The sequence below is a fragment of the Coniophora puteana genome (assembly GCF_000271625.1).
Source record: "Coniophora puteana RWD-64-598 SS2 unplaced genomic scaffold CONPUscaffold_5, whole genome shotgun sequence".
Taxonomy (NCBI): Eukaryota; Fungi; Basidiomycota; class Agaricomycetes; order Boletales; family Coniophoraceae; genus Coniophora; species Coniophora puteana.
The window spans coordinates 2,296,718-2,321,162 of record NW_006913057.1 but is presented as its reverse complement, the minus strand read 5'-3'; the positions used below and the strand labels follow the sequence as shown (position 1 = coordinate 2,321,162).

Genomic DNA, 24,445 nt, shown 5'->3' with positions numbered 1-24,445 from the left:
TTAAATGTACATTGTTTCAGCTTGTTTGAGAAAGTGGCTGATAACGGTGCAAGTAAGATGGAGGGCCTTGAGGCAAGTGAATGGGCAGTGCTAGTGAGTTGGCATGAGCTGGAAAAGAACTTACTAAACGAGGCATATTCGAGTACTAGTGATATATCAGTCAAACGTTCTCAAATACTGCGGCCCGCACTATTGGTGCAGGGAGTACGTACTCGGATTGCTTTAGACTGGGCTGGTCTGCTCCAGACTCCGAGCGCCGTCCCTCGCTGAGTGCTGCCTTTCGACTCTGTTACAAGGCCTCCCTCCCTCACGGCACCAACGTTCCTCTCACTGGCTGCTCCCGCTCATACGCTAGGCTGTTCGGTGTAGGAGGGCCGATTCCGGGCGCGTCGGCTGTCATGAGTGACCCTCAGTCACCTACCTCTTCCTCAGCTCCTTTCAATCGTATCCCTCCCTCCCTACTCATGACATCCGAAGATGCCTCCGCCTCTGCAGAATCAGCTCTGTCCACGAAATTTGCTGTCACCTGGCCTATAGACCCACCTTTAGGCCCTTCCGTCCCCGCACAGCTCCCCACAGAACATCCGGTGATCAGCTCCTCAGACGGCGAATCTGACCTTTCGGAGAAGGAAGTAGTCTCTGAGGGGTCCTCGCTACAATCGGCTACCCTTAACGAATTTGACTGGGCAGCGAAAAACCGGCCAAAACTGCAACCCCAGCCCGAGTACGATTTTGATGGCGCACCCAGTCTTCCTCGCTTGTCACGCGCATCCTCTATGCCGCTCGCCTCCCAGCTGGAACATCTCCGTAACCCTCGAAGGGAAGCGCGTACGCCTCTCAACCCCTCATTTCCCCTATGCCTTCCATCCTCCGCCACCGTGGACCAAGCTCCCTACCATGAATTGTCTCTCGAACTGGCCGACTCGGTCCAGATGGTAGTCCAGACGCTTCTTCAGGTCTCCCCCGTCCAGATTTTGGATCCCGTCAAAGAGCAACTTTCGGCATGCTCTTTGTCTGTCCCGACGTCCTGCATGTCGGCGGTCTTCACTGCTATGAAGAATCTGAATTACCTCTCCGCCAACATGACTGACTTATGCTCCGGCACTTATGATGCAGCTTGTGATGCTAGCCATAATCTCACCAGTGGCCTCTCTTTACGGCCTGAACTCTCCGTCTCCTACACGGACTTCGATGTTGGCGAAATGGTGCAAGGAGTAGGTGACACCTTGAGTGGCTCTGCCGCGCATGCTGGTGTCGATCTGGTGCTGTTTCACGGTGACGCTGGTATGAAACATGTCGTTGTGAAGGGCGATGAATGCGGCTTGTCGAATGCTTTGACTCATGTTCGTAGCCCCGATGCCACTGTTTTCGACAAGCATTGACGACGGCACAGGTCATGCGCCAAGTAATCAATATTTCTCACCAAGGGGACTCGCTTGATATCGGCCTGTTCATAGCCTCAGCAGCCTCAAGTACAACCCAGGAAACGGAGGAGGAAACGGAATCGCCGGGCTCTGAGAAGACACCTGAGTTTGATGGTCCACTGGTTTGCAGCTTTGATATTACTCACCATTTCTCCGGTGTTGGAGCACCGTTTGACGGCACAACCCCAACGGGCCAGCAGCCTCGAGAAAAGCTTCAGTTACAATCTCCTTTGTTGCAACGCCTTCTTCGGCGGCTGGGGGCTTCCCTGAATGTAGACGATAACTCAAAGTCAACAGCAGCTAGTCGTGTCACCACGCTGCAAGTCCAGCTAGAGCGCGGCTCGGTAGGTGCCCTCGACGCGAAGATTTCGCTGCCACCTCAGGAACCAAATTCGGCCGTCCGTGAAAGAGTGGCGTCAGAACCAACTCTGCAGGAATTGAAACAGTTTGCCGAGACATTGAGAGGTAAAAAGGCGACTCTCTACGCAAGCATTCGGAGTTCTTTTGCACACCATCTCACGAGCTATCTGACTGCCTGGGGTCTTGACGTCAGCCATGTGTCGTATGATGCTGACGGAGAAGGCAATGTGGAATCTAACGCCTCAGTAATCAGTCAAACCTCTGGACGTGCCCGGCAACATACTATAGATAGCTTTGCTCGGCAAGAAGAGAAATTTGGCGCATTTACCAACGGCGACGGGGCTCGTCCGCAGGATGCTATGTCGTTCGCCTTCATCGATGACGATGTATCCGTCCTCCGCAGTCGCCTACAGAAATACCGCTCGGGGCAAGAGTCGGGTCCTAATACACTGTCCCGCAAACGTCCCTCATTGGCTGCACATCATCGTCCCAAATCTTCGCCTCAAGTTGCTCGGGCGTTGGGCCTGGGACCCCTGCCTGCTTTTCAAGTTCCTGTCGTAATCGTGCATTTTACCAGTTTGTCCCAGTACAAGGTCGTCAAAGACATCATACAGTGCGACTTGGCAGCGCATTCCAGCTCGGCAACCCCTCCTCCAGAGATTATGATTATCCCCAAGCCTGTAGGCCCACGCCGATTTCTTACGGCTCTCCACACTGCGGCTACGAAGCCCATAGTGGATCCCTTTTTTGTGCCCATTGCAACGACACCCATCAGCCCCGGTCAGCATGGACCACCGTTTTTCAACTCTTCAACCAGCCCTAGGTCCCCATCCTCCCGCACACCTACTAATTCACGTTCAGGCTCAGAGCGATCGATGAGATCCCCAAGAGAGCCAGGGACAGAAGGACATCCCGCAGCTCCGCCTTCTCCTCTCGGTATGTCGGACAATGTGGAGTACTTTTCTGAAAATACGGTCAAGCTTGGTGCTTCTCCGTCCTCGGGTCTCGTAATACAAAGCCCAGACGGGCAGCCTGCCGGTATCTTCTTCCACCCCAAGGCTAAAGCAATGAACCTCAAGGGCCCTCCAGCGGGCGTAGGGGGGAGTTTGCTCGTGGAGAAAGAAAAGAATACCCTTCTTGCGGCCCCCACCGATCGACCGAGAGGCCCTAGCACCTCACGCCGAGCCTCGGATCGAGATGAGAAAGTGCCTTCTCAGAAACCACTTTCATTCTCTTCATTGCATACCACTACTTCGAGCGGAACTATCCCCCAGGCACGAGAGTCTCCTCCCAGAGTTGAAAGTAACACTTTGCCTTCTCCCTTGTCTGGAGGAGTGAGGAAACCTACGCTGCATCAAGATGAAGGCGTGAAAGCACAACCTCCAGAACTCAACCGTAAGACAAGTTCGGAAGCGCGGAAGGTGGCTACACCGCCTACATCTCCCACGAATGAGACTCCTGCTGTGGGTTCGGCGGCAAGACGGCCAACTCGAAGGTTGCTCGATCCCACAAAACCCACGACACCTCCGGCAACATCAGGGAAAGCGAAGGCGAATGCCGACACGAACATTGTACCTCCCATTAGCGTGTTGATTGTAGATGGTTCGTTTCTTCTCCATTCACTGGGCGTCGTACTCAAACAATTCATATCAGATAACCCAATCAATCAAACCATTCTTTCAACGTTCATGCGTAAGAAAAAAATCAGGTATAATGTGGCCAAAAACGGGGAGGAAGCAGTTCAGAAGTGGAAAAGTGGAGGATTCCATTTGATCTTGGTTCGTGGTTATTCGCCTCGTATAAACGTACAACTCATGGTTTGCAGATGGATATCCAAATGCCCGTCATGGACGGAATCACGGCAACAAAAGAGATTCGTCGGATTGAGGCTCTTAATGCGTCATCTGGTTTTTCACCATCCACACCTCAGTCAGACCATAGCATTCGGACACCATCGGAAGCTCCTTCATCCGAGTCAAGGTCATCAACGACGCCATATCGATCATCTGTTATCATTGTAGCCTTGACTGCGTCGTCTCTGCAAAGTGACCGAGTGGCAGCTTTGGCAGCTGGATGCAACGACTTCCTTACGAAGCCAGTTTCATTGCAATGGCTGAACAACAAGATCATTGAATGGGGCTCGATCAAAGCGCTACAGATGTGGGCGGATCTGCGACCCGAAACCTTGCGGAGCATCACGGCCGAGCAGGCTCAACACGTTGCGCAAAGGCTTCATGTGCCAGAAGGACGTTCAACACCTGCGGAAGCCAGAAGTCACTCGCCACCCAAAGTCGCAAGCGATGCAGCGGGGCAGACGAAGGATAGCGTCGTATTAACACCCATGCCTCCCGCTGTGCCTCCAGCAACGACGTTGGAGACGCCGGACGAGACATCGAAGGTTGAATTACACTCGGGCGCATCATCGCCTTCTACGGATTCTGGAGACACGAGGTACGAGGATGCTACTTCTCAAATCGCTTCCGATTCGGATCACCAGAGTGAAGAAGGTAATAGCCTATTCTTTGATTGTCGTCATATTGCTCAGTCCTTCCAATACTTCCGCAGGCGCTGACCCGGATTCCTCGTCAAGTCACACACCTGTGCCCAATTCCGTCGAGGAAGAGTCGGTGGAGACGCCAAGAGGTGAAAAGGAAGGTCAGATGAGCTGACGGTTCGAGGTGACCTTCTGGCGCTTGTTACGGTTTGCGGTGGCTGCCTTAGTTCAGCTGCACCTGAAGGTCGCCAGTTTCATGCGGAAACATTTTTGAGTCCCTTCTTCTGCTCTAAGATACATGTTGATCTACGTATGTGCACCTATTCCCCGCTCTGCCGTTCCTGTAGTGCCTGTTTGCAGATATTTGGCTGTTTTGTTGTTCTTTCTTTTTCTTTTTTCTTTTCTTTGGGTTTTTGGGAGGCATTTTTTATGAACGGCATATACACAGAAGCGTTCCTATTCTACTTGTTACCCGGCTATCATCGCACTCGCTCTGAACATTGGCGTTGAGTTGGGCCAGGGGATTGTATGCTATTGTATGGTGATAACATTAATGTGATGATGGTCATCATTATTATGCGCGGATATCGGAAGGTTTACGTATGTATGATCAGGTCCAAGATCGGGGAAGTTGCTGAGTTGATTATGCTTCCGGGCGGGGATGACATCGATCTGGGCGTCGGAGATGACTGGGTTGTTGTCCCGGCGGCGGAGTGTACCGTGACCGGTGCGTCGCCGGGTGCTGTATTACTAGCTGCACCTCGTTCTGCTGCCCACCCGTGACGCTGGCACAGTGACACGCACACCTGCAGCTTACTTGTGCGTAAGTCGAGTATCATTTTTGGAATTGCGGACGGGGGGCCGGCACGGGAAGTCGGAGTAAAGATGGCCAATTCACACTCCGCGCACACAGACTGGAGAGCTCGACCTGACGCTCGACTCGCTTTCTCCCAGGTCAGGTTCGCCCTCGTTTATCTGCCGACGCTCCTTCCTACCTTCCTTTCGCCCCCCGGAGTAGTCCATCGCCATGGACGGCATGCATGACAATCACAAACGGACATCCATTAGCCAGCTCCTCAATCCTTTAGGAAACAATGCAAACCCCGACCAGTCGTACTCCCATCCCCATCCCGTACAACCACCCAGTCTCGCCCCAGCGATGTCTGTTCCGCCACATCCCTACCCTCATCCCCACCAGCCCCATCCTGCCGGATATCCGCAGCAACATGACCCGAATGCCTCGTTCCATCTTCGGGCAGCAAACTGGGATCACGTCAATGAAGACCAGTCCGGTTCTAAGCGCAGACTCGACAATCCTCCTCGCCCGTATCCGCTACATCCACAAATGTATCATGATGTGACTGGTGCTGGCGATCATGCGCACAGGCAGGCTCGGGCCAGGATGCCAGAAGCTCCGGGTTATCCCATGCACAGCGGTGTCTGGCCCTCTCATACCGAAGTAGCTGCTATGCCGTATGGCTCTCCTGTAGTAGCGCCCATGTACTCAGATGAGCGGACAGGTGTGTGTGTGTCCGGCAACTACGTTCGACCTGGCTCTGATTATGGGTTATAGCGCTCTCAGGTGACTATCCCCTAAGTTCGCGCGTCCCTTCAGGCTTGCCGTGTGAAGCTCAATGCTTTTCGCAGATCCATATAACCATACATTTCACGAACAACAAGGACCTTCAATGCATTCACAAACCCCCAATGCTTGTGATTATCTCTTTCTTTTACTTTCATTCGCCCGATTTTCAATCTTCATAAGCTGTGCAGGTTGCTGAAAGAGCCTCTGTTCGTTTAGCAGCTCGGGGTTCTATAATGGATGGACCTGCCGGTCAAAATATGCAATCAAATCAGCCTCGGTTTGCTGTGCCAACATTTTACTCCCCTCAGCCTATTCCTGCCTTTTTTTACCCGGCCCCCGCAGTTTCGGCGCCTCAGAAGCGCCCTTCAACCGAGGTGGAAGATCCTCCGCCACAGAAAGGGAAGAAATCTAGAAAGAAGGCCACAACTGATGGGACAGGTAAATTCATATTATGTATGTCGCGTTTAAACCTCAATGTCCGCTAAGGTACTTCAAAGCGAGGCTACAATGCCAAAAAGCGCAGTGAGGCGGCACAGATTGCGGCACAGAATGGTAGGTTGCCAGTGTTTGGAGGCAAGTTTCACACTCATTGTGTCAAGCCCAACTTGTACCAAATGTTTCTTATGCCCCTGTTTCGCAAGATAAAGGCAAAGAGAGGGCCGGTGAAGGTTCGGGTTCGCTTTAAGGCGCATGCTTGTCTCTGACATGCATATCTACCAGCTTCTATGCGGATAATTAACACAGGCAATCAGCCAGAAGGCAGCGAACCCACGTCTCAATTTCAACCAGAGTTACAGTTTGCTCGATGTATGTCAAACCGCTACCGGTCAGAACAGTTTCCCCGTTGTGTTTCCTGCACTCGGCGCTGGGCTGGCGATACATGTCGGTTTCAGGGAATCCGTTATTTTCTGAAGGACAGCTCCAGAAACATTGTCGGCATTAGTTTTGTCGAAAACCAGAAACCAGATATGCCTAATATGAACTTCCCGGTGAAGTGGAACTCTCCCTTAGAAAAGCAACACATCTGGCGGACCAAGGTAATTGATGAAGATCTTGACATACGGACTGATATCCTTATGTTTCATGTTCTCAGAGGACTATTGCCGAAGCTCTTCTCCCTATCCTTCGTCAAGAACTGCAACACCTTGCCTACCCCGAAATTATCCGACGCACCCGTGAGAGTGAAGTCAGGGCTACCTGTGGTTCGTTCTGTTTTCCATACTCGTTGAGTTCATCGTTGACAGCAGGAAAGACACATGTATGACGTCCATCTTCTCGAGCAGCTGGATGTGTCGACTGTGCGGAAGAGAGGCTTGTGCCGAATGTTTTGCTCAAGTCAGAGAACTCACGGAAGATCGGCCCGGAGCTACCCAACAGGAAATTGCAGCGCTGCAACACCGAAGAGAAAGACACGCCCATCACAATCCCTTTTTCCTGTCATGCACTCGACGAAATGAGCACCATGCCAAGGACTTTTCTCCCATGTCGAGATTTCACAAGGAAGAGCTGGCCGATGCCATCGACCGAATGGAGGCGATACTGAAAGAGCCCGACGTTGACGCCCTACCATCGGATAACACCGTGGATGCATCGCTCGAGGAACCTAGTCAAACTTTGACAGAAGAAGGGACCCTCCCCTCGACTTCGAACTCTCCTAACGACAAACCATTAGACATCCCCTCACTTCCAGAAACCTCGAATGGGCCTCTCCCTCCTCCGGAGCAACCTATTGCTGTGCCTAGCAATCTCGCAGAAACCGTTCAAGCTCCCGAGACAGGCCCCGAAGAAAGCGATTCTGACCTGCCTTCACATCAAACTATCACGCTGACTGATGCTGAGCTCACGGAGGAAAGGTTCCGATCGCTATGGTCCGAGGGACACCCTCTCGTTGTCACTGGGCTCTTGCCCAAGTTCAAGCTTTCATGGGATCCCGATTATTTCGTCCACAAGTACGGCTCACAAAGTTGCCTCATTCTCGAATGCCAAACCGACGTAAACAAACGTATAACCGTGGGCGAGTTTTTCTCTCAGTTTGGCAAGTACGAGGGCCGGACGGAGTGTTGGAAACTGAAGGTTCGAGTCCGCTTCACAGTCCAGGGTCCTGAGTACTAATGCACTTTGCAGGATTGGCCTCCGTCCACGGATTTCAAAAGCGCCTTTCCGGAGCTATTCGAGGACTTCAGCAACGCAGTTCCCGTACCAAATTATGTTAGACGAGACGGTACTCTCAACATAGCATCGCATTTTCCCTCCAACACTGTGGCCCCTGATCTCGGTGAGTGTGGTTCTTCTTGTCATTAAACCTTTTTTGACAGAGCCGGTTATTAATACGTGGCAGGTCCGAAAATGTACAATGCCATGGCCTCATTTCAGGCATTAGGAAGCAAAGGCTCGACAAGACTCCACATGGACATGGCTGACGCTGTGAATATCATGACTTACGCAGCAGCCACTCCAGATGGCAAACCAGGTTGCGCTGCGTGGGATTTGTTCCAGGCTTCGGACGCCGAGCAACTTAGGAAATTCTTGCGCAACAGATATAACGGTTCATATCAGCACGATCCCATCCATTCACAGCAGTTCTATCTGGATCGGCACTTGCGACAGGAACTGCATGAAAAATATGGAGTAAAAAGTCACAGGATATATCAGAGACCTGGCGAAGCTGTTTTCATTCCCGCTGGTTGTGCTCATCAAGTAAGAATTCGGGAATTATATTCAACCGCGTAGAATATGCTGACATTTTCCAGGTATGCAATTTGTCCGACTGTATCAAAGTTGCCATCGACTTTGTCAGCTCAGAGAATATTGCCCGATGCGAAAAGTTGACAACCGAATTCAGGGAGCAGAACCAGTCGATGGCATGGAAAGAGGATGTGCTACAACTACGGACGATGATGTGGTTTGCATGGTTATCGTGCTGTAGGCAGGAAGAGGAGAGGAAGGGGATGAATGATCGAAGTTCCTGATTAGTACTTACATCTATATTATAGGTAGATTCATGGAGACGTACTTACATCTGGTCATTTGTACGGATACTACTTTAACAACCGGACGTATCATTATTGCAATCACTGTATAGCATGTTCTGCTGATGTATGTGCCAAGGCTAGCTCGCGAGACACTATATAACTTCCATGTCAAATTTCGCATTTGGCGGGCGACACAAATTTGTAAACTAGCACATCGCGATTGATGACGCATATAATCAAGTCTTCAATTCGAATCTCGTTGATCTCCACTGGCCGGATCCGCAGCGCCCGTGGGTGTACAGTCATTTCCACCTCAGTGCACGAGCTTTCACGGCGTCCTTTTACCATCATGTCTACCCCAGTAGATCACGCAACTTGGCTGCAATCGCACCTGACAACACTTTGTGAATCTGAAAGTGAAGACAGCTTTCACGGCTCCTTCGACTCAGTGTTCGCGCCGGGGTGTCAAGTCATCGTCAACCATACGCCCGCGTCAATTGACGAATTCAAAGATCAGCTTCGCACAAACCTAGGAGCCAGCGTATCTGCGAAAACATCCTGGGAGAACGTTATAACTGCATCGCCCAGATCTCCGAGCGAGGATAACCAGGAATCGTCACAAGGCGTTACAAGTGATCAGGTATGGCTGCACTGGACTTCGAAGAAATAGTGATGTTGTTTAATTTCTCGTCAACCTAATAGGCTAGTATTGTGGCCGCTTTTGTCACAATAACGCGCTCGATGAAGTTTAGAATCCGTGCTGCGCCAGCGCAGCGACAATCTCTTGTCCATCTTAGTGCCAAGTGAGTTCCGCGCAACGTCCTTTCCGCCGCTATGCTTAGCCAATGCAGGATCGAAGGAAATGGCACAGAGGAAGCAGACGGTCGTCGCATCACAAGCCTACTATGGACCTCCGTCGAGAGGACACCACCCATTCACTTTCCTACACCGCACGCCGTAGCAGCTCAAACTGGTAGCCAGGAGTGAAGAAATGCACTTGTACGCGTCGACAGAGCAAGTGCGCGGACAGATACAATCTCGTATGTACAATAGTTGTTAGATTTTGGAGGATCCAGATATAGTTATAACCAAGCAAAGTGAGAAGGATATAGATTTTAATTGATCGATCGTGAATGTTCTTCGTGTCGGGCTGAGTTAGTGCTGTCAGCTACCCTGACCGGTGAATCAACAAAAGCCGGGCGTGCCTCACGTGCTCCATAAGATTTCTCTGAGTCCGAATCCGATCACTCCTGGACTTCAAAGCTTCACTCGCCGAATATTCAAAACGATTGCCGCAATGGCAGCTGCTACCTTTGACACGCGAAAACACGTCGGTGTATACGCGGAGCATGTTTCAAACGTGTCAAGCACAGATTATCCTGGCCACTACCCTCATGAGGACCACTCTTGGGATCCTGACCAGTTCCGGCAAGTTCGTGGCTTGCTTTCACGGCATGAAGCTCACTTCTAACTTACACTTCGTCACTAGAAATGCAATGTCCAAGTCAATCGGCTATCCAATCGATCCATTGATTTTGACCTCGTTGGAGTTGACGCTTCAATAGCAAACGCCTTTCGGCGAATACTCATAGCCGAGGTACATTGGTTGATGCCAAAAAATTCAGAGCTCCTGACAGAGATGTGCAGGTCCCAACCATTGCCATCGAGCAAGTTTATGTCTGGAACAATACCTCTGTCATCGTCGATGAGGTTCTGGCTCATCGGCTTGGACTCGTGCCGTTGAACGTGGATCCCTCATTCCTGGAGTTCAAAGAATGTAATGGCAGTACCCCATCACCCTTAGCGTGTTAACTAACTTCTTCCAGCTCCTTCGATCCAAGCAACCGACCGAAATACACTTGTTTTTAAACTCGAAGTTACTTGCACACGCAACAGGAATACACCAAAAGATGTAACAGATCCAAAAATGCTGTATAACAATAGCGAGGTTTTATCGTCGGATTTGAGATGGGTACCACAAGGGGAACAGGAGGAGATTTTCGCAGCCAATATACCCACTCCTTCAAATCCTAACATTGTTCTGGCAAAGCTACGGCCGGGGCAAGAGGTCAACATGGAGCTGCATGCAGTGAAAGGCGTTGGAAAGGACCACGCCAAGTTTTGCGCTGTTGGTATGTCGTTAACTCTACTTCTCTGGCGTGCTGACATCGAATTCGGAATGGGCAGCGACGGCGTCCTACAGACTCCTTCCACTGGTTGTTTTGAATCCGGAGAAGCCAATCCCACCGTCTTCTGCCCACAAATTTCAAAAGTGTTTCTCTCCTGGTGTCATACGCGTGGATCCTGTTACAAAAGAAGTGAGCGTTGACGAGAAGAATCTGAGAAACGAGAGTATGAGCAGAGAGGTGTATCGACACGTTGAGTTCGAGGATTGCTGCCAGCTTGCTCGCGTGCGAGACCATTTCATATGTGAGCGAGTTCGCTCTTCGTCCGAGCCTTTACTTACAGGAGGGTAGTCAACGTCGAATCTGAAGGTTTCTACCCGCCAGAACGATTACTGCCTGAGTCAATCAAAGTAATGCGTAGCAAAATAGCTACCATAAAAAAGGCGGCAGAGGGACTGCTAGCTAGTAAAGACAGCAATGCCGATGTAGAGATGGCCGAAGGCTAACTTTTGCTCTGAATTTGACATATCTTCTTATGTATTTTGCCCCTATATCACGTGGTGAAAGATGGAAAAGTTTCCTCCTGAGCGTATTGCAGCAGCGATATCAGGTTACCTTTGCCTTGGACCAACTCGAACGTTATAAGAACTTGACGTCCTGGTACTGATCCCTCTAGAAGGTGCAAAGTTCCCCCTTCTTCTCTCGCGCAAAGGCCTCGAAACACATAACTCCACTTTATCTCTCGACACGATCTCAACACGGCAATTTGAACTATAACCTTGGTTATTCGACGACACCATGCCCCGTATCCGCAAAAGTAGGTAAGATCACTGTGACACCATATTCCTAAAAACTCAACATAAATTTGTCGTGCTTATTCAGAGACTTCTAAGCGCGGCACTACGAATCAGCGCCAGAAGATAAAGAAGAAAGTTTCAGAGAGCCATAGGAAGTCAAAAAAGGCTGCTAGGAAAGATAAGGCTGCTGGCAATGGTGCGTGGCGCTTTGGTGTATCTTGTTGGCAAGACCTCAGCCATAGATATCCTTTACGATACTTCTAGTCCACAAAAAGTCAAAGAAGGATCCAGGTATCCCTAACGACTTCCCTTACAAGGACCAGATCCTAGCCGAGGCCGCTCAACAGCGTAGAGAGGTATGTCACCTCGTTCTTCCACCGAGGATCATAACCGTGCATCTAACTTTCTTTTTACCTATAGGCTGCTGAAGAGAGGCAGCGGAGGAAGGAAGAAAAGCGAGCCTTGCTGGGTGATGTGAGTAGTCGGCCTGCGGACGCAGATGCCCTAGAAGAGGACCCGGCAGATGCTGAAGTGCTCGACGGTGTCATGTCATTACGGGCAGCTCCCAACGTAAGCGCCGTTAACACGACGAATATCTTGGAGGCTCCCATGGACGTAACCCCGGCGTTGCCTGTTCTGCCTGGGCCGCCATCCCTACGCGAAGTCCTGAACGCAGCAGACGTGGTCTTGCACGTTCTAGACGCCCGCGATCCTGCGTCGAGCTTGAGTGAGATACTCCTCGAGAGTGTTTCAGCTAAAAAGGTTGCATTGGTGTTGAACAAAGCAGGTACGTCGAGCATGAAATCCTTGACCGTTGACGTTGACTGTCGGTTTATGCAGACACTATTCCTCAAGAGTCACTCTCAAATTGGCTGGGATACTTGCGGCTGAAATATACCGTCTTCCCGGTCCGTTCTGCGTCAGGATTGCTACCAACGGATCCAATTCCTCAACCATTCAACAAAAAATCACCTAAACCCAAAATAGATGATGCAATTGGGCTTGCCCCCATCTGGGAGATGTTCGACGCAGTTTGCAGCGGACTCAGCCGCGACGAGCTCACAGTTGCCTTGGTGGGCGTGACCAACGTAAATTGTTCCTCGTGCCTTCCACGTCTCTACTGATGCACTATCAGTCGGGAAAATCGTCTTTGATGAACTCTCTTGTCAAAGCTATGGCGGTTCCAATTTACAGCTCAGCATCCTCCGCCCTGGCAAGGAGACCGCATACAACGTGCACAGCACAAGAAGTTGTAACTGAGATACCTGGCTCTGGCGCAAAACGCGTCAAGCTCATTGACACACCTGGATTGATGTTCCTTCACGCTGAAAGCGACCAGTCAGAGAGGGAAAAGGTCAGGGCTAAGGATCTGCTCCTGCGGTGCCGAGGGAAACTCGACCGGCTGAAAGATCCACTTTTTTGTGGTAGGTTTTGATTTTGAAGTGTCAGATAATTTATTGACCGGCCCAAACCGTGCCATATACAGTGGAGCATGTAATGGCGCTTGCCAACGCGCAAGATTTGATGCTATCGTATAACTTACCTGCCTTCACACAAGGGGATCCTAATGCACTCCTTGCCTCGATGGCAAAGGTGCATGGGCTTGTCAAAAAGGTACGTTTGATATCTGTTTGAAATCCGATTTGATGCTTCATTATTGATGGTTCAATTTGAACACAGGGCGGCGTACTTGACCATGCTGGGGCCGCTCGTATCCTTTTACGTGATTGGAGCACAGGCAAGCTCGTGCGTTATACACTTCCGACGGATGGACCAAGAAGCAACGTAGCCGACGTCAAAGACGAGATTGTGAACATGCTTTCTACAAAGAAGCATTTGCGTAAGGCTGGCAAGCTGATCCGAATGACTACCGGGCCAACCGACACACGGCAAGTCATAATGGACGAAGAATGGGAGGAGGAATCAAGTGAAGAAGACGGTGGAGAGGAGGAGGGAGAGGAAGATGATGACAAAAACGGTGTCAGGGTTGATGGCGAGGACGGCGATGATGACGAGGGAATGAGTGGCGACGAGGAAGCTGCCGCTGCTGAAGCTGAAGAAGAGTCCGATTCGGCGCCTGAGGTGACAGCACCGCCGGCGAAACGAAAGAAGACGGTGAGCTTTGCAGCTGGGAGTGGGGACAGCCACCGGAGGAAGGGGGGGTCAGCGGGCGGAAGGAAACGTAGATAGGACCATGTTGGGACCATGAATGGAAATGGCTGATAGTGCCTTGCGGCGGGGCGCCGGTTCAGTGGTTGTCGTTGTGACGTCATGCGAACGAGCAGTGATTGGTGGGTGATTCGATGAGGTCTAGGACAGTATATTATTTATTTATAAAACGTGTTAGCTGGCGGCTGCTCGAGGATGACCAGACCGACTCTCCTCCAGAAGGTCCTCCGACGGCCGTCCCAGCAGTATGCCTCTTCGTCATCGTCATCTCTGAACACCTCTGCGTCCTCCTACCCCCATACGCACCGCCCGTCTTCACCCACCCAGTACCACTCAACAAAGCAGGAACTCCTCCGCATTGCTTCCGGACTCATCGACCAGGACTCAGAGGAACGACATGACGAAACGTCTTATCCGATAGTGTCTCTCCCAGAACCCGAGTTCTCTCACCCGACTCGTCCGGCAGAGTTGAATCCCACGCAGAACGACACTGAGCGCCCTGCAGTATGGCCTCTCTCATTTAGCTAACCGTCACTCATCTCACTCGCCTTCGTCATGTTTTTATAGGACGCATACGCTGGCTTCGTTTCGTCCACGCCGCTCCTTCTCACACCTTCTCAATATCCTTCCTCTCCCAGGTCCAAGCCCGTTTCTTCGGAGGGTTCGCCCCCGAGGCCGGACGCTTTCCCGCAGTCTAGCCCGGAAAGTGTGCGTGAAGACTTCTTCACGCCTGCAGCCTCTCCGGCCTCCACCATCTCCCTCCAGTCAACCCCCGTTGTCTCACGCTCCCAGTCCCCGGTCTCTCTCACCCAGGAACACCACCAGCTCCCGGACTCTCGCTCTCCTTCTCCTTCTCCTGCGCACTCGCCCGCCACCTCAGCGACCTCGCTTCCTGAGCGAGTAGCGCCGCAGTCTAACTCCTCGGTTTCCGTCACTACTATCGCTCCTTCTTTGACCATGCAGTCGACCATCACCACTACGACCACCATGACGGCGTCTTCTTCCTCGAAACCTGCTCGGAAAATGACGTACACAGACGAAGACTGGGCCAAGGATGTCCGCTGGCTTGTCGCGCCCCCTGAAGCACCAAGCAAGGCCAAGAACAAAGGCAAGAACTCAAAGCGACGTCATAGTGTCAGCCTCAGCAATACTACCAACACCTCCTTATCTCTTCCAGAAAATCCCCCTCGTCGCCCATCGCCAGCCCCCTCACCAGTTCCGATTGTGCTGAATCCGCGACCTATGGTTCCTCCAGCTAAACCACGTTTACGTACTGGCAGCAAGGGATTCGGGAAAGGTAAAGGTAGCATGGCCAATCGCTCGGTGGTCGGCATGACCGTCCTCCTCGAGGTTGAGGAGGACCCGGATCCTTCGGAATCGGGTCATTCAGATCACGCTAATTATCCTAGTATCAACGCTCCGAAAAGATCCATGTCGCATTCATCTCATGCTTCTCACAAGAAATCCTCCAGCCTTCGTCGAGAGGCCTCAGAAAACCCGGCGACTCTCGCACGACGGCGGAGTGCCTCCACTCCGGTGTCTGGAGGCCCCAGTCCTTCGCGCTCGTCATCTACCTCGCGGTCTCGTGCAACATCGCCTACACCTACCGGATCGTCATTATCGCGTCAGAAGAGCGCAGCGCGGTCTACTCAGACGGCATCGAACCGCGGATCCGCGTTGTCGCGACAGTCGAGTGCGAAGTCGCGCGCGACAAATACCTCTTCGCATATCACTTCGACGACGCGATCGCCTTACACAACTGCACCTGTCAACGGCCTCGACATCCTCGAAGCGTATGCACCGTCTACACAAACGGACGACCTCCCGTCAAAAGGTACCCGGGGATTTACTGGTCTGGTTCTCCCACGCGCTGCCGCTCCTTATTCAGGGAAGAGTGCAAATACGGAGAGGTGGCGGCCATGGAAAGGGAAAGGCGCTGGTAGTGAAACGCCGACCGTTGGCTTAGGTGATAGGGTTGATCTATCTAGGGATGGGCTTGCTCAGACAACCATGGCCACGGTGGAGATTGTCCGCGGCATAGCAGGCAAGGATCGCAGTGGGAAAGCGAGAGCAAATTTGTTCAGTGTTGGCTGGTTCTCAAAAGACAAAAGCAAAAGAGACCATCGCGAGGCTGAGGTAGACATACCCCTAGGATTCACCGCGTATCGTTCGCCGCCCTCCTATGTTGGGGGGAACTCAGTCTTGGTCCAGGTTTGGGCAGTAGGCCTGGATGGGACAGACGCCAGGCTTGTTGGACTTGACCCTTCGCCAAGCTCGTCTTCACTTGCAACCTCTCCTTATTCTTCGGATGGGGAGAAGTTTAACACACTGAAGGATGATAGGATCAAGACTCCTTCGCCAGGGTACACACCGGGAAGATCATTTGTAGGACGTGTTTTGGAGACAGGATGGGAAGTTCGCGAAGAGATCATCAAGCGTGGAGAGTGGGTGTATGGCCTGTATCCCGTCAACAAGGTAAGTGCATACGATTATGTCTTGTTGGGACTGGCTGACGGTCACGTTTTGATAGTCTGGCGCCCTTGCTGAGTTTATCATCGTGGACAGACATCGCATACATCGGGTACCTCACCCTTGGATGCCTCCCGCTGCTGCTGCCCCGTTCCAGGTTTCGAATCCGTCTCGTTTTCAGGGCGGAGATGCGACTCCAGAGATGGTTGAAGGTGCCGACGATCGCAGAAGCTCACTCACTTTTCCGTCGGGTCAGGACGGGAAGAAGGGGCTAACGATCGATGAACTAGCGTTGCTTCCACTCATTGGGCTCCCTGCCCATCGCGCAGTGCGGTCTTTGGCAGAGCTGACTCATACGTTAGCGAAGCCACATTCACTGTCGTCTCCCACAGGTGAAGGTAGCGGAATTCAGGAGCGGTATCACCGTGCTATGTCGGGCGTGGATCAAGAAATCAAGGAAGATATGAGCGAAATTGGGGATCAACGTGTTCATATACGGCCGCGCGTCCTCATCCTTAGGGCGCATGATGGTCCCGGTGCGCTAGCGTTGAAACTGCTGGTTCGTTCGGGCTGGTCGGTTTGGGCGCATGTTCCTGTGCCTTTCCCCCTTCCTGGTCCCAAAGAGTCTCCTGATGAGGAGACACTCGATGAGAAGGAGTCCGAGAAGGATGTTCGGCGGTCTACCTTGCATGCCATTGAAACCCGATTGCGTGACTGGGGGGCGCAGGAAGTCTTATTCGTCCCTATCACACACGTCGCAGGCTCCCCGTCTTTCATGTCATCTCTGCCAGCGCTCCGCCCCCTTTCGTTATCGTCTGCTTCTTTGCACCAGCGTTCTCCGCCGTCGTCTCCATATCCATCGCAATCTCCCTATTCACTGTCATCTTCTTCCACGCCCTTGTCGTCCCCTTTCTCTCACATTCTACCTTCTTCTCAGGGACACTCGTCCGCTACATCGTATCATTCGTCGGGACACCATCCCGCCATGCCGGCGCCCTACTCATTCTCACCGCTTCCCTTGTCATCTTACCATTCGGAGACAGGTTCCGTAATCGCACTTCAAAAATACCTTTCGCTCATGCGTGTGCACTTCGATGCCGTACTCGACACCCTCGGTGGACGTGAAGTATGGGAAGCGGGCCGTATGCTACTCTCGCAACCCGTGCATGATAAGTCACGCCAGGACGTACCCGCTCAATTCACGACAACTGTGGGCGATATTCCGGACCGCATCGTCGCAACGGCAGGTGACCACTTCCGCGCCGGTGTCCGATCTCTCCGGGTTGGCAGCGGCAAAGATTTGAATGCGGAATTGCAAGAACAGATGGAGGCTCTCCCGCCCGAGATGTCGACGCCTTCACTTGCATCCCTTGCGAGTGGCAAGAGGAGCAAGAGATCCAAGGAGAAGCCTCGCGCTGTGCAATACTCCTGGGTGAACATCGTCTCAGATGTCGACTGGGACGGGAGCGATGTCCGCGATACGCTCTTTTCGGTCCTAAAAGCAGCGCTCGACGATAAGATTTTACCCCACGTTACTTGCTCAGATTTTAAGCGTCCAAACAAGGGCAAGGGCGTGGCGAAGAGGGCCGCGATGAGCGCAAATTTAGAAGGCGGCAAGGTCATTCCCTTCGAGAATACTCCTAGCGTCTTCAAGCAGGGTGGCGGGCTTGAATACGGAGGCACAATTGTTTCCAGGATCGTCGGATGATGCTTACGATTTACTGATCGGGACTATATTGTATCAGCTACGATCTGTTTCTGAGACTCATCGTACGCTGTTGCTGTTTGCTTTCTTATTCGTTTCGAACTTCTTATAGAGACTAGCAATTGAACACTGACCATTAAGAACGATACCCCATACATAATATTCAACAACCGCTGTATGATTTGCATGTACTCATTAACACACCTTCACATCGTTCGGGCGTATGCGCAGCATTGGGCACCATTGGTAGACAACCAACTAATTACATGTTTTTGGGACTAGGTTCGCAGCTTTAGCCTTTGCTGGCCAATTGCAAGGACATTCCAGCAGCTGCAGGCTCTATCTTATTGTATTAATCATCGGCTAATATATTAAAAGGAAATGAGACCGAAGAACGCGCGCATTGCCGTCCGAACTGATTCAAAAGCTTTGGTTTACTCGAGTAGTTGACACGGTCACAAGAAGGAAGGTCAAAAACAGTATACAAAGCTCATATAGTAAGTTTGAGACGATGACTGTGAAGACTCTAGTGGGTCGGGTATACATGTACAGTAGTACATGCTAGAAATAAAGTCACTGGTTCCGAGCATTCCGGATTTCCTGGCACCTGCGGGCCGTATCCATTCTATGGTAAATTAGCAAGAGCGCCTAAAGGCCTCCATTAACCTAATGGCGCCGCTTACACAAAGGCTTGAACATTGATACCATTCCATGTCAGTAGTGTTGCCGCATTTGGCGAACTGGCTGGAACCAAGCCGAAGAAACTTGTGCTTGCACTTGTCATCAGTCCAGATAACACACCTCGTCGCTGCGTAGAGACTAAAAACCGCGAAGATTAACACTTGCTTGGTCGGTATTGTGGCAAGAAAGTGTGTTTCAAGGAGTCGGTTTGAGCTGGTTTCTCGAACCGCGGCAACACTACATGTCGGCTGCATGAAGACATTTTCAGGCGAAAGCTCCAAGAAAACGGATACATTTTTGAACCAATGAGCTATATTCTACCCATCCACAACTAAAATCGACGCGCCTCCATCTGCAGTGATGCGCTTACGCGTTTTCATAACAAGATAGCGCCTCCCAAATTGATCAAGTTTTGCGTCGTTAGTTAATACGGTCTTCGGCTCAGATGGGATACTGGGGAAAACCCCAAAGCCAGACGGCGCGAGGACTAGTGCCTCGCCTGTCTATTTACGTTGTAAGCCAAACATCCCTGTGGATAGCAAAGACGAATACCTGAAGTCGGACAACTTTGTCGAAAGCATCTTCTTCAGATAGGTCGGCAGAAACATGCCGTGTCAGGTGATCCCACCAAGCGGGCGAGGAGAAGCGGTGCAAAATGGAGACGGTGCATAAATCTAGCAAAACGGGTGGGACCACTGTTGGCTCTGAATATTCCCATGAGTGGTTTGAGTAGATATGTTAGAGCAAGGCCTGACCTTGGGTACTGATGATGACACGCATCCCGTAATGCCTTTGCTCGCGGGTCAGTGTTAAGAGCGACTTTGTGAGCCCCGAAGCTCCGCCTCTGGTGCCAAGATACTGGGGACGCATTTTACTTTAGTTTAGGAAGATCCGCGGTTTTAGCATAGGTACACACTTTATGGGCCTCGTCAACGACCAAGACCTTGCCAGTGTTGACTTTGGAACGGACAAAAAGCCGAGTGATGATCTCGAATATGCTGCATGCTGCGCCTGGATCAATGAAGGGATCGGACAAGTCTATAATGGTGAGCTGTGCGGCAGCGAATCTTGAGGAGCTCTGGACTTTGCGGTTCATGAAAGACTCGAGTAGCGCCATTCGCTGTTCAAGTCCCGAGAGTTGACTGATATTGAAGCTCTCCTTCTTAACGTCCAGGCGGGCCATGAACTCCATATAAGTGAAATTTTCGCCCAGGTCTCGCAAAATCGACTGTGACGTTGTCATTTTTGACAATGGCAGCCAAAACAAAGCTATGTACTGACCAAAATCCCTTGCATGTACAGGGGAGCAGACTCAGAAGAGCCTACACCCATCATGGAAAGAAACGCTTGAGCATCTAACTCTTCTTCCGTGAAGAGTAGCGGCTCAACCGTGACATGCTCTCCAAGAGGGGCATAAACCGTTCTCATGGTCTGAAGAGAGGAGCGCGAAACATACACACGAACTTTTGGTGTTTGGACACCTTTAGTCGTAGGTACACCGACCCAAGCTGCCTCACATGGGAGTGCGTTTGGGCCTCCCTCACCGAAGTGGAGGACAAGACCTGAGAGAGGTCGCCTGAGGGTGCCTATTTGACGATAAGATGAGATGAGCATATTCTCAAGAAGCACCGCAACGGTATGCGATTTCCCTGAGCCCTGTACGCCGCAGACTACGGCAGAAAATGGGGCATTCTAAGAAGCGTTAGTCGAGCTTGTCGTAGCGAACAATGTACATACCGTGTTCACGTAAAGCCGTGGATCGCGAATTGTCAGATGGTGGGTTTTGTCGCTAATGTACACAGCGTTGGATGTGTGCATGATTTCTGAGCCGAAGGGCGCACTCACCGTATAGACAAGGTCTTCCCCAAGACGCCGTACTGCATGTTTGCCACGTCCTGATGAGAGGAGACATATGCTTCTCTAGTGAGAAGAGGAGCATTTCGGAGCTCATGATCTTTAGCACGCTCTACGCTCTCGAACCCGACATCGGAATGTAGGAGGTGCATTTCCTCCTACGCAAACGCCTCAATATCCGTTCAGCGTGTCAGGAGTGTTCACAAACCAAGACCGAGGCCATATCAGGAGTGCAGTCGAGAGCTGGGGATCCTTCTCTGGGGGAGGAAGTGGATAGCGTTGGCTGATAATGTAATAATGAGATACAGTACAGTGGACTTCAGGGAGCTATCTCCTCACACTGGTGGCCGTGGAGGTACTCGCGGGTTCCTACAGGGGACATTGTCCACAGTTGAGCAAGTGGATGGCTATGATGTACTTACCGATGCTTTCAAGTCGTTAAAATGGCGACTATAACCATTGGTGGCCTACACAAACGTCAATTAGATGTGGTAGATGGTCACTTTCAATGAGGGGGAGAGCTCATACCGGAGATTTTCTTGATATACTCGTATGCATGATGGGGTCTGTGAGGGCGATCGGATATTGCAGCAGGGCAACCCTTTTGTAACGCCAGTCTTGAGCGTGTACAGGAACTAGTCATCATGCATCATGCAACTTTCTATTGATAGTACACGAGTGCATACTAGTGCATGAGGATCGGTGACATTGAGAGGACCTATTTGGGACACAATGCTACTATAGCTAGTAGGAACTTGAAGGCCGCCATAGGGTGTATGACCGGCATCTTTGATTCAGGCAACAGGTTATTCAAAAAAAAAACTCGAAGAGTATCAATGTTCACCTTTGTGGTGCTACATGAGGTGATCTCCTGTTTCTTCTTGGTGTGCAGGTATGGTCATAGATGAAGCAAGAAAGAATCGCGTCACTTTGTGGTAGTTTTTTGTCCCACAGGGGCTTTGCGCGTCGGAGAAACTGTTGGCGGTTTATACCCATCGATTCATTGACACGCCAGGCCCCTCTGATCTTCGAGTTCGACTACATATCCACATATTGCGCACTCTTGTGGTACTAAGCATGGCCGTCTTTGAAGTGCCAGGCTGGTCTGCGCCGGTCGCCCCTTCTCCGGCGATCTCGAAGAAACGCAAACGCGGGGCATCCACTGACGACAAACTTCACTCTGCGGAGACGAATTTGGACAAGCTCGTCAAGAAATTCACCAGTCAAACTTCCGATGCTCAACCTTCTCAGAAGAAGAAGCAAAAACATGGCAACAAACGCGACTCTCCCATCAACCCAGACTCTCAGCCTCCTGTCAGCAACTCGAAGGAAAGCAAAGAGAGGAAAAGTGCAAAACAGGAGAAGAGGAAGAAGAAACAGGAAAAAGCACAGCACAAGAACATGGATCCTCCCAAGGCTTCTGCTAACGGGACGCCATCTACTGGTCATTGTGTGGCCGGGCTCACGTCACTACAGAAGGGAATGAAGGACAGCTTGGAGGGTGCTCGGTTCAGGTGAGCTATCCTTGTTGCATCGTCGAAGTTCGAGTGTCGCGAACGCCAGATCCTCGCAGATGGATCAACGAGCAATTGTACAAATCAGATAGCGTGGAAGCAGTGAAGCTTATGCAGGATAGCCCGGAGAACTTCCATGAGGTATGGGCCTGATGATCCCGTAATACGTTGCTCTGCTCATATGCGCTTTGATTCCAGTACCACAAAGGGTTTCGTCATCAAGTTTACAGTTGGCCGTCGAACCCCGTCACGCACTACGTGGAGGAGTTATCCGCGCTGCCGAAGGGCACGATCATAGCAGATCTCGGATGCGGCGATGCTGCACTTGTGCGCGAGCTTGCGGGGAAGCAGACCGTCATTTCCTTCGACTTGGTTTCGGACGGCATGTATGTCGTTGAGGCGGACATCTGCTCCAAAATCCCGCTTCCGGGTTCTGAGCCTCAGGGATCCGAAAAGTCGGATGGCGTAGGGCAGGTGGTCGACGTTGTGGTGTGCGCACTCAGCTTAATGAGTACGAACTGGCCGAATTGCGTACGGGAGGCGTGGCGAATTCTGAAACCTGGGTAATTTCCTCTTCCAATGACTGTGAAGTATCGAGATTCATTACGGACAGTGGTACCCTCAAAATTGCCGAAGTGGCCAGCCGATTTGAAGACGTCGAGCAATTTACATCGCTCGTCAACTCACATGGCTTCAAGCTCAAATCCAAGGTAATGTCTTCTTTCCCTATGACAGAATGTCACTACAGTGCTGATTTGTATAACAGGACGACCGGAACAGTCATTTTACACTATTGGAATTCAAGAAGGTGCCGCGAGCCACGAAATCAGCGAAGGAGTGGACTGGTCTTATGTCTAGGGGACATGTTCTTAAGCCTTGCGAATATAAGAGACGTTAGCCAGTTTTGCTGTTGAACCTAGGGGTAGCCCCAAAATGGCATTCAGGCTGCGCCTTCCCCGCCGCCTTGCCTTGCGAACAACGCGCGGTCAGCTTTCCTCCCCACTCGCTCTCTCCATTTCTCGATATCTTTTCGCCCGCCATGGTTAAGCAGATCAACATTTTATCTCATCCTGTCGTCAACACACAGCTTGCACAGCTTAGGCAAAGTACGACGAACCCGAAAGATTTCCGCGAGGTCTGTGATCACCCCGGGTCATCGCTACCTAACAATCCGAACACAGAATAGGGCATACACAATATTAGTCTTATTCTAGGTATCGAGGCCACGCGCGATCTTGAACAGGAGACATTCCAGGGAGTGTGTATCGTCACAAGTAGACTGACCACCTACTTACGGCTAATAACAACTGCAGCAAACGCCGATCGGACCTTTCACCGGCTCAGTCATCAAACCTCGCGTCGGGCTGGCGCCCATCCTGCGTGCCGGTATCGGGATGACAGATGCCTTTCTGACGCTCTTTCCGTGCGTGCGCTACAGCTTGGTACGGAGCGCTTGCGTCTAATCTGACCGGTGTGTCTTCTCAAGGTCCGCTCCCGTGTACCATCTTGGCCTTTACCGGGAGAAAGTAAGCCTGCAACCGGTTGAGTGTAGGTGTTTGAGATGAATATACGCGTGGCGGATGAAGACTAATGACTTCCAAGATTACTCGAAGCTACCTTCAGAACCCCCGATCGACACTTGCTTCTTGTTGGACCCGCTTGTCGCGACCGGAGGCACGGCCCGGGCTGCACTTGCTATGATCACTGACTGGGGTATTCCAGGTATGGCGCCAATCGGTTGCTGAACAATTGACACAGAGTGACAATGTGCATTGGCTTGCAGTTTCGAAAATCAAGCTGCTGGTTGTGCTGGCATCCGAGGAAGGGCTTCGGCAGGTGCAGGCTAATTACCCGGATTTAGAGGTGAGCGTCAACGGATCGGAGTGCCGTGGGTCAATGGGGTGTCATGGCTGACAAAGACGGGGGCGTAGATTTGGGTGGCGGCAGTGGATCCACATTTGACGGAGAAGGGCCTCATTTCGCCTGGCCTCGGCGATACTGTAAGTGAATTCGGAATTCGAGAGTCGCCATTCCGAGAGTATCTAACGTGATACACCACTTGTACAGGGTGACCGTTTGTACAACACCGTTACAAAGTGAATATGAGGAGGTCAGGATGGTCACAGTTGTATGGTGTGGGTTGTTCGTCATTTTGAGATGGTCGCTGGTATGAGCAAAGCGTAACAAGGAGCTGGGTAGGTGTCATAATGAAGCGGGCAAGTGTGTGATGTTGTGTACAAAATTGTCAATTCTCCACGTGATGGGCTTGCGTGATTTTGGCGGGATCGCGTCGAA

The 24,445-nt window shown here is 51.4% G+C and overlaps 9 protein-coding genes across 9 annotated transcripts; 8 read left to right on the top strand and 1 right to left on the bottom strand.

Annotated features, from left to right (window-relative positions):
* Positions 1-197: 197 nt before the first annotated feature.
* On the top strand, positions 198-4,750 carry CONPUDRAFT_103616 (uncharacterized protein). The gene is made up of 5 exons (XM_007769917.1): positions 198-1,343; positions 1,394-3,386; positions 3,438-3,562; positions 3,610-4,291; positions 4,350-4,750. Exons 1-5 carry the CDS (start codon positions 399-401, stop codon positions 4,451-4,453), a joined length of 3,849 nt encoding a protein of 1,282 aa, XP_007768107.1. The 5' UTR covers positions 198-398; the 3' UTR covers positions 4,454-4,750.
* Positions 4,751-5,365: 615 nt separating this feature from the next.
* On the top strand, positions 5,366-9,042 carry CONPUDRAFT_103614 (Clavaminate synthase-like protein). Its single transcript, XM_007769916.1, has 12 exons — positions 5,366-5,798; positions 5,852-5,875; positions 5,926-5,991; positions 6,044-6,301; positions 6,350-6,415; positions 6,463-6,531; positions 6,584-6,900; positions 6,957-7,065; positions 7,116-7,936; positions 7,988-8,138; positions 8,202-8,560; positions 8,614-9,042. The coding sequence occupies exons 1-12, from the start codon at positions 5,438-5,440 to the stop codon at positions 8,830-8,832; spliced, it is 2,820 nt and encodes a 939-aa protein (XP_007768106.1). The 5' UTR covers positions 5,366-5,437; the 3' UTR covers positions 8,833-9,042.
* On the top strand, positions 9,038-9,965 carry CONPUDRAFT_81921 (uncharacterized protein). Its single transcript, XM_007769582.1, has 3 exons — positions 9,038-9,475; positions 9,538-9,638; positions 9,687-9,965. Exons 1-3 carry the CDS (start codon positions 9,185-9,187, stop codon positions 9,820-9,822), a joined length of 528 nt encoding a protein of 175 aa, XP_007767772.1. The 5' UTR covers positions 9,038-9,184; the 3' UTR covers positions 9,823-9,965.
* Positions 9,966-10,086: 121 nt separating this feature from the next.
* Positions 10,087-11,505, top strand: CONPUDRAFT_136940 (uncharacterized protein). The gene is made up of 6 exons (XM_007769915.1): positions 10,087-10,267; positions 10,325-10,432; positions 10,483-10,612; positions 10,662-10,967; positions 11,023-11,265; positions 11,313-11,505. The coding sequence occupies exons 1-6, from the start codon at positions 10,133-10,135 to the stop codon at positions 11,465-11,467; spliced, it is 1,077 nt and encodes a 358-aa protein (XP_007768105.1). The 5' UTR covers positions 10,087-10,132; the 3' UTR covers positions 11,468-11,505.
* A 25-nt stretch (positions 11,506-11,530) lies between these two features.
* CONPUDRAFT_123380 (uncharacterized protein) lies at positions 11,531-13,978 on the top strand. Its single transcript, XM_007769914.1, has 8 exons — positions 11,531-11,778; positions 11,844-11,954; positions 12,023-12,114; positions 12,179-12,545; positions 12,599-12,846; positions 12,894-13,182; positions 13,245-13,372; positions 13,439-13,978. The coding sequence occupies exons 1-8, from the start codon at positions 11,760-11,762 to the stop codon at positions 13,946-13,948; spliced, it is 1,764 nt and encodes a 587-aa protein (XP_007768104.1). The 5' UTR covers positions 11,531-11,759; the 3' UTR covers positions 13,949-13,978.
* A 1,863-nt stretch (positions 13,979-15,841) lies between these two features.
* Positions 15,842-18,375, top strand: CONPUDRAFT_123377 (uncharacterized protein). The gene is made up of 5 exons (XM_007769913.1): positions 15,842-16,402; positions 16,458-16,601; positions 16,653-17,126; positions 17,436-17,743; positions 17,786-18,375. Exons 1-5 carry the CDS (start codon positions 15,938-15,940, stop codon positions 18,102-18,104), a joined length of 1,710 nt encoding a protein of 569 aa, XP_007768103.1. The 5' UTR covers positions 15,842-15,937; the 3' UTR covers positions 18,105-18,375.
* Positions 18,376-19,028: 653 nt separating this feature from the next.
* Positions 19,029-21,193, bottom strand: CONPUDRAFT_123376 (uncharacterized protein). Its single transcript, XM_007769912.1, has 11 exons — positions 21,165-21,193; positions 21,059-21,103; positions 20,976-21,005; positions 20,845-20,919; positions 20,628-20,794; positions 20,520-20,571; positions 20,064-20,474; positions 19,699-20,010; positions 19,538-19,640; positions 19,335-19,486; positions 19,029-19,285 (listed from the first exon to the last, which is right to left on the bottom strand). The coding sequence occupies exons 4-11, from the start codon at positions 20,857-20,859 to the stop codon at positions 19,100-19,102; spliced, it is 1,398 nt and encodes a 465-aa protein (XP_007768102.1). The 5' UTR covers positions 20,860-20,919; positions 20,976-21,005; positions 21,059-21,103; positions 21,165-21,193; the 3' UTR covers positions 19,029-19,099.
* Positions 21,194-22,037: 844 nt separating this feature from the next.
* Positions 22,038-23,048, top strand: CONPUDRAFT_53446 (uncharacterized protein; the record flags this gene model as incomplete). The annotated part of the gene is made up of 5 exons (XM_007769121.1): positions 22,038-22,150; positions 22,210-22,291; positions 22,349-22,713; positions 22,764-22,860; positions 22,917-23,048. The coding sequence occupies 5 exons, from the start codon at positions 22,038-22,040 to the stop codon at positions 23,046-23,048; spliced, it is 789 nt and encodes a 262-aa protein (XP_007767311.1).
* Positions 23,049-23,189: 141 nt separating this feature from the next.
* On the top strand, positions 23,190-24,405 carry CONPUDRAFT_136935 (armadillo beta-catenin plakoglobin; the record flags this gene model as incomplete). Its single annotated transcript, XM_007769911.1, has 8 exons — positions 23,190-23,285; positions 23,337-23,408; positions 23,464-23,573; positions 23,637-23,698; positions 23,753-23,872; positions 23,934-24,013; positions 24,082-24,150; positions 24,218-24,405. The coding sequence occupies 8 exons, from the start codon at positions 23,190-23,192 to the stop codon at positions 24,248-24,250; spliced, it is 642 nt and encodes a 213-aa protein (XP_007768101.1). The 3' UTR covers positions 24,251-24,405.
* Between the last annotated feature and the right edge of the window lie 40 nt (positions 24,406-24,445).